The following is a 7859-nucleotide window of genomic DNA, read 5'->3' as shown; positions in this document are numbered from 1 at the left end:
GAGCCCCTGCAAGCCCAGGGCTGCAGCAATGCCCACACAGAGCACCCCAGGATCTCCCCATTGCACCCCACAGTATCAGGGGACACAGTGGGGACCAGAGCATCCCTGGGGACCCCTCTGCCAGGCAGGCCTCAGTGCAGGCTGCTATGGGGAGGAGGAGGGGGCAGGGACACCGGCAGTGGCCCCCCCAGGGGGGCAGGCCCTGTCACTGGTGCTTCTTGCCCCGGTGCAGGGGGGTGGGAGTGGTGGGCAGGAAGAAGGCTGGGGAGCGCAGGCAGTGCAGGGCCAGGAGCTGGGGGCCCAGCGCGTAGAGGACGTTGGTGAGGATGAAGCCCCACCAGACGTCTTCGGGGGTCTGGTAGGGGAAGGGGGTCCGGGTGTGCAGTGAGGAGCCCACGTGGGAGAACTGAGCCTGGGGACACAGTGACATGGGGAGAATCAGCACCCTGGGGCCGGCCCGGTGCAGCCCTCCCGGCACCAAAGAATATTTCGCAGAAGCACACTCCGCATGTCCTATCTATAGCCCCGCAGGCTCGCTCTAGCCTATTTCTGGCTAACGAATCCCTGGCTCCATTATGATCCACCACAGTCAAATTAATTATCAGGCCGCGGCGGTGGGAACTGCTCCACATGCAGTGCAGATCTGTTCCCCCACCAAGGCTCAGACCTAGCTCCTCGCTTGTTTTCTCCTGGTTGGGACCAAAACCCAGCCCAGGGGTCTTAATGTGTGTGTCCCCCCCAAGCCTGGGGCAGCCCTCACCTGTGCCACGGCACCAGCAAACACGAGGCTCCAGTCAGGCAGCCAGGAGCAGCCAGGCAGCACCAGTGCATAGATGCAGAGGCAGAAGAAGGGGAGGACGTAGAACAGGTAAATCAGCATCTGGGGGGAACATGGAGAGAGTCACCCCAACCCCAGGGCCACGGGGTGGGTCCAGCCCCATCTCAGCCCCACTCACCTGCACTTTGGGGTAGGCGACGGGGTCGCGCAGGTACGGCTCGTGCTGGTAGATGTACTCGAAGCACGAATCAGCTGGACAGTCCAAAACCACCTGGGGATGCCAAGAGTGGAGGGGATGTGGACGTGAGGCAGACGGACCCCAGTCGGGACCCTCACAGCCCTTTTGGGACCCCCAAGTGGGGACTCAGTGCTCACCATCCCCCTGAAGAAGGTGAAGGCAGCGGTGAGGAGCAGGACTAGGACCAGAGCTGCGTCCTGGGGCCGCTGGTACAGGTGCTTGCGTTGCTCCTCCATAACCTGGGAGAGGGAAAACGCCACATTTTCAGCTTCATATTTTTGGCTCCACATTTTGGGGTCTGGCCCTGGGATGGGGACAACGCTGATGGCTCCAGGGGCAGCTCGAGCCCCTGCTCACCTTTTCAGGGCTGAGACATGGCAGTGCCTTGGGCTGCTGGAAGAGCCTGACGCCGGTCCAGACGGGAATGAGGATGTAGGGCAGGTTGAGGAGGAAGGCAGGGCTGAGGTCAGAGCTGAATTTCCCTGGGGAAGGAGAGCATAGGGTAGGAGCATCCAGGACTGGTACCCATCACATCCCCAGGGCAGTAATTTCCTCCTCTGCCCCTGGGAGCAACCCCCTGGGATGTTGGGAGGATGGAGGCAGCCTGGGGGGGCAGCAGGGGCTGAGCCCTCCCTGTATCCCTGTACCTATCAGGTTCCCAAGGAGGAAGACGATGATGCTCATCATTAGGGAGCCCAGCCAGAAGAGACCCAGGTTCCTGTAGCTCTTCCTGCAGAGACACCAGGATCAGAGGTCCCAGCCAGGCTCGGAGCTGCCCTCCCCACAAAATGTGGGACCCTCCCAGCCCCAGGAGCCCCTTGGAGCTCACCTCTGGCCAATGGCGGCGATCATGGCGAGGTAGAGCCCGTAGTGGACTATGCCGTCCCAGTAACAGATCATGATACCGTGTGCCGTGCGCAGGTAGGGCTCGCCCTGCCCGTTGGGAAGACGGCGATCACGCGGGGTGGGGGCAAGCGACTTCCCACACCCCCTCCCCACGAGACCCCATGGGAGCTGAGGATGCTCCCTGCATGGTCCCTCTGCATCTGGAGCAGCAGCCATGGTACCTCTCTGACGTAGACCTCCACGAAGCCCGAAATGAAGCCATCCTCCTCCAACGAGATGATCAAATCGACGACGGAGGTGAAGGAGAACACCACGAACACTGTAGAAGGGTGAGATGGCTCTGTGCACGCCCCGTGGGTCACCCCAAATCCCAAACCTCCACTCCCAGCATGGGATCAGCCCCCACACCCCGGTGGGGGGGACTCACCGCAGAAAAGGGGGTCCTGGAAGTGGTTCCCTCCACTTACGATGAAGATGATGGAGATGAGGGTGGCGAGCACCAGCAGCCCTGTCAGCATCAGCACCACTGGGCTGCTGCAGAATGGGGGCACAGGTTCAAGCACCCGGGCACAGCTGGAGGGTGACGCCCCATCCCCTCAAGCCCTGGTGAGACACCCTTTGACCCTGCCGATTTTGGGAGGTGCCCAATGAACAGTGGAGAGCAGTAGGATCAGACCCTTCCCCTCGGTGGGGTCCCACAGTGGCACAGGGTGCTGCTCCCTTTGGAGAGGGGAACACAGCTTCTCCAGGGTCTGAAATGACCCCAAAGACTGGGTCTGGCACCCCAGGAACAGGGACAGGGGAGCACAGGACCCCACACCCAGTGTCACAGCAGCACTGAGTGAGGCTGAGCCCTGAGCATCCCAACCAACACAGATACTCCTCAAAAAAACTCAAAATAATACCCTCCAAACAATCAAACCATTGAAGTGTCACCGCCTAAGTGCATTGTTACTGGTGTATAATTAATGACTACACAACTAATTACTCCCACGGAATGATTAATTCAAAATTCAAATACAGATGCTGTGGTGCAGAGCGTGACACCGGGCACCTACGGTCACTGTATGATGCCGGGGCAGGGTGACACCAGCCGGGGAGGTGCCGAGCAGTAAAACCAACAGCGGGGCCGTTATCAGTGACGGTGATGATGATGGGTGGCATCGGCCACACTGGGACACACCAGCAGCTGTGTTACCAAGGGGGTCACTCTGTGATAGGGAACTGGAGCTTGGAGGGATCCCCCCGTGTCTGGGGAGGCACTGCCGGGTCTGGAGGGGACACCCCATGTTGGGGGTCCTGTCCCGCTGGCTGGGGGGGCTGTACTGGGGTCAAGGGGCTTGAGGGGATGCTTGTAAATCAGGGAGGTTCTGAGCATCCCAATCTGCAGAGATTTGGGCTGTCAGGGAGTCCCGTGAGGCTCTGAGTTGTGTCATGAGGCCAAGCAGCGTAGCTGTGCCTCTGCTCACTGAGAACGGGATTTAAAAGTCCTAAAGGGGCCATGAACCACAGTGCAGGCCTGCAGCAGCCTTTCCATGGGCCAGCAGCCCCTGCACCAAGCCCCTTGCCCTGGGCCGGACCCCCTCCACTCTCCCCAGCTCCAGGAAGGGCCCAGGAACCCTGCCTGGGACACTGCTCCCCCCTCTCCTGCTCCCAGTGGGACCCGGTGGCCCATCCCGAGTGGGATGGCTCCCACCATCCTCCTTCTGGGTCACTCCAGATGCTCCCACCCAGTTCCAGACTGGACCCAGGACCCAGCACCCAGCTCTGAACTGGACCCCAGCCCCAGAGCTTCGCCTCGGACCCACACTCACTCTGCCACGGTGGTCGCGCCGTTGATGCCAAAGGCCACGGGGATGGCGAGGAGCGAAGGGGCGAGTGCGCCCTGCACGGTGGGGAGCTGCATTCCCAGCACGGCCACCATCGCCGTGGACGCCTGCGGACTTCGGCCCCGCTGCCAGCAAACAGGCAGCGCCCTTAAAGAGCCAGAGCCACCCAGGGGAAGGCCCAGGGGTCCCAGGAGTACAGCCAGGGGGCCCCGGGGGTAGACAGGCAGCAGCTGAACACGTGTGTCCATACCCATCTCTGCGCTCAAGAACTGCCTCAAGAAACGGCGCTAAGGACTGCGGGGGAAGGATAAAACCACTCTAGAAGAGGCTCTGAAAACTCGAGGAATGTTTGGAGGTTGTTTTTTACCAATTCATTCTGTAAATCTTAGGTATTAAAGGAGCTAAGAGGATGCACCTCTTCAGATCTGTGAGCGTGAGAGAGAAGGAGCAAGCACGTGAAAGCCAGCGCTTCATCCCTGCCTTTAATAATGCATTGAATCGAGCAGAGCGCAGGGGTTTCAAGGTCTCTGCATCCAGCTGGGAGCCCAGTGCTGCCCTGACCTCCTCCTCTCACGCTTTCTGCTCCGAAACACCAGCATTTACTTCTCCACCGGCCCATGGAGAGACCCAGCTCAGTGGTCCAAAACCAGACACACACTTAGAAACTTCCATGGTGCTTAACAGAGCCCGAAAGTGGCTGCTCAACTTTTCCCCTTGCACCCCGAGCCTCCCAAACGTGTCACCATGGCCCCCTTTTGCCCTCTTGCTTCAGAGTCCGAGGGCCGAATCGGCCGCCCTGCACTTTGCCCCGGGCTCGTTCAAAAGTGGCTGCTCAACTTTTCCCCTTGCACCCTGAGCCTCCCAAACGTGTCACCATGGCCCTCTTTTGCCCTCTTGCTTCAGAGTCCGGGGGCCGAATCGGCTGCCCTGCACTTTGCCCCGGGCTCGTTCGTGGTTTCTCCATATGGGAATAACTCTGAATGCACCCCATGTGCTTCGTCAGTGACCAGGTCACCAGCAGGCTCATCTCTAACGAGGAAAGGCTCATTAAGAGGTGCTCGTTCAGCCTACAGCGAAGAAAAGGCACCCGAGAGCAAGCAAGGTTCAGTCCATGGGGCTAGGGAACGAGACATGGCTGACAGCAGCACGACACCCCATAAAAAACAAAAATGAGGGGGTGAAACAAGGCAATTTGGGATGACTTGAAGCAGTCACCTTCAAATCTTCCTGACTACCGACCCCTCTGAAGCATCGCTTCAGTCTCCTGGTTCTTGCAGCAGCACTTGGGGCAAACTTGCTGAAATTCGGGTGATTTGTGACAGTGCTCAGCCCCCGGTGCGTTCACAGCAGCCGGGCAGGCGACACAGCGGGCACTGGGAATTCACTCTCTGATCTAAAAGAGCCCAATTCTGGTGACCTTCTGGGCCTGTCACAGCAGCCGCCCGTTTGATTCGGTTTCTGAAGAATAAACCCCCTCTTTGCAGCTAATGACAGCACCGAGAAGGACTGCGCTAAGTGGCTCACAGGGCTTCTGCAAAACTGACCCCAGGGCACGGGGAACTGTGCGTGACTTACAACAACATGAGAAAGATAAAAATAACAGAGCAAAGCACCTAGTGATGGGCAGTTTTATCAAGAGAAGGGGTTCAGCGAGACCAAGGCTGCTGGGCAGAAGTAAAGGGATGAAACATGGACTAAGTAAGCGGCGATTGCTGCAGCTACCTCTCAGGCCACGCAGCAACCAGGTATTACGTATATTTGGAATAAAAAAAACCAACTCAAAGTGTCTCAGTTCTCCAACAGCCTCTCTGCGAGTCCTTGGTTTTACAGAAAACCCATGCAGTGATGCTGCAGTCTCTGGTAATCCAGGAAAACCAGCAGCACCACGAGAGGGAGAAACTGAAGGGATGAGAGTCCCAACTTACCAGGAAAGCACAGTAGTCACAGTGACCTTCACCACTTGAGCACAAGCTTGGTCCTACTGATGACCCACCAGTTTTCTTATCTTTATTTCCCAATTTTCCATGATTTCCCATCCCAAGCACAACGTCCCCATGCAGCCGCACACCACGCGTTCCCCGGGAGCAAACCCAGCTCCGTGCCTCTGCAAGGTGCTCGCACAGTTTGATTTTTCCCAGAATGAACCCTCCTGAAGTTACAGTTTCAAATGTTTTTATTGAAAGCCAAGTCCTTGGCTCTACATTGTTAAGAAAAGTTAACAAAAGAGAATCACATGCCAGGTATTCGACTGAGGGGAATCAAATGCCAAAGAAACCAAACCAACCAACTTCACTGTGTGTTCTCTAAGATGCTTGGAAGGAAAGAGAGTTAGAGCGGTCTCTCAGCCCACGAAAATCACATTAAGACCACTCTTTCTAAAAATGCAGTGATTAAAACAAAGGAACAAATGAGTTTTATTTTATTTACAGGCTGAATGACAAAAAATGGTGTTCGTAGAGGGGTTTCTTTTGATGTCAAAGGCCATTTTGTTAAGCTGTGTTTGGAGGCTTGGTTCTTCAACATCCCCACCCACAAAGTGTGAGGAAGTCTCTGGGTTTGCTGGGATCTGGGGGTGAATTTAGTGTTCCCAAGAGGCTGACGCCTCTGAAGTTGGGTGAGCTGACCCTGCGCCCCTCAGCGTCCCCCACCGATCCATGCCTCTTTATCCCCAGGGCAGAGTAAACCAAGGAGGCAGTGGTTGTGCAATGTCAGCTGAAGGTCACACTGCATTTCTGGCTTCCTGACAGCATCACAGCCAAGCTCTTCAGGGGACAACAGCCTGACTGCACAATAGCTGCAAAAATTGGGAGACGGGCCCTTGTATTTGCAATTCAAATAAAAACAGACCAAAAAAAACCAACCCAGAGCAGCACAAGCTGCACATTGGAACAACAGAGGAGCTGCCGTTAGGCTAAAAATGCATTTGTTGTAACGTGGCTCTGAGCTAAACACGGATGGGGTCCCTGAACTATTTCTATTGGTATCTTTGGTGCTGCCCTTCCACTGGTGCTGGGCACCAGGTAACAATCTCCGGTCTCACCGAACGCCACCCAGGCCTCATCAGGACGCGGTAGGGCTCGTAGGCTGTTCTGGGTGCAAGATGGGTCTGTGACTTCGAGAAGTTTTACAATATTAGCAAAGAAGAGAATGATAATGCAGTTTCATAACATTTCACAGTAAAGTTACAACTGTTTTGAAAATACGTTGTCCCAAAAACATTCTCAGTAGTAAGGTCGTCTTGGATTGTTCTGTGGGGAATAATGAGAGAAATGTAATCAAAATTGCTGTCTTCACGCAACAACGAACATCTGAGCCTAATTATCTGAAAAGGCCACTCAAACACGACATTTCTGACTGCGAAACCTGAGGTTTCCCATCAAAAATGACAAATGTGGCTTTCTAGGCGCTGTGGCAAGCTGAATGGGACACAGGCAAATGCAAATTTACAAGCCAGGAAAACTATTATTCAAAATAAACCGCAGATTCGCAGACAACCCATCCGCTTCCTTTGTGTGCAGAGTTTATATTTTTCATGTACCGGATAAAATTAAAAACAGGGGCTTTTGTATTAAAAAAATATCATAGCAAGGAAAACTGCGCATCCACAGATGTTTTGGTGGCGATAATTTGATTTAACATAAGAAGAGAATCAAAGAGATACTTTCAAAGCGGTTGCTCTCTTGATTAAGCACTGGAAACGCTCCCACCCTGATGGGATATACACAGGAGCCAGAATGGATTTGTCACTGTGTCTGCAATGGCCTCAGGACCTCCTTACCAAGGGGTTTGGTCGGAAGCGGTAGGCGAGCATCATCCGCTTGCGAAATGCTTCATACTCATCATCCTCCTTGGTCAGCTCGGCAGGACGGTCGATGCCAAAACCAGCCCCGTCCACAGCAGTGGTTCCCCTGTTGGGAAAGAGGGAAGGAAGGCTCAGGGGTAAGCAGATGTGATGGATCGCCTTTCTCCTCACCAAAAATACTCAGACTGCTGGGCACCATCACGCAGAGCATGCTGCATCGAGACAGACAGTTCAAATGGAGCAGCTTATTGCATTTGCCACGTTTTTACATCGCCCTTCCAAATCAATGACGCCTGCTGTTGTTGGAAGGAGGCAGTGGCGTCGGTGTGTGTTTGCTTAACCTTTTACAGCCGGGACAGAAACACT

At 55.2% G+C, this 7859-nt stretch overlaps 2 protein-coding genes across 2 annotated transcripts in view; both read right to left on the bottom strand.

The window, feature by feature from the left end:
* Nucleotides 1-205: 205 nt before the first annotated feature.
* TM6SF2 (transmembrane 6 superfamily member 2) lies at nucleotides 206-3768 on the bottom strand. Its single transcript, XM_010179112.1, has 10 exons — nucleotides 3677-3768; nucleotides 2290-2396; nucleotides 2084-2181; nucleotides 1846-1949; nucleotides 1664-1746; nucleotides 1374-1498; nucleotides 1154-1255; nucleotides 957-1049; nucleotides 761-880; nucleotides 206-412 (listed from the first exon to the last, which is right to left on the bottom strand). Exons 1-10 carry the CDS (start codon nucleotides 3766-3768, stop codon nucleotides 206-208), a joined length of 1131 nt encoding a protein of 376 aa, XP_010177414.1.
* A 3144-nt stretch (nucleotides 3769-6912) lies between these two features.
* Nucleotides 6913-7859, bottom strand: part of SUGP1 (SURP and G patch domain containing 1) — an 18795-nt gene continuing 17848 nt past the window's right edge. The window contains exons 14-15 of the mRNA XM_010179113.1: nucleotides 7470-7599; nucleotides 6913-6939 (exon numbers count right to left, since the gene is read on the bottom strand). Of these exons, the coding sequence (XP_010177415.1) occupies nucleotides 6913-6939; nucleotides 7470-7599 (157 nt within the window). The remainder of the gene's footprint in view (nucleotides 6940-7469; nucleotides 7600-7859) is intronic.

This window comes from Mesitornis unicolor, unplaced genomic scaffold (genome assembly GCF_000695765.1).
Source record: "Mesitornis unicolor isolate BGI_N332 unplaced genomic scaffold, ASM69576v1 scaffold18052, whole genome shotgun sequence".
NCBI lineage: Eukaryota > Metazoa > Chordata > Aves > Mesitornithiformes > Mesitornithidae > Mesitornis > Mesitornis unicolor.
Note: the sequence above shows the minus strand (reverse complement) of the source record. Positions and strands in the feature narration are given on the sequence as shown.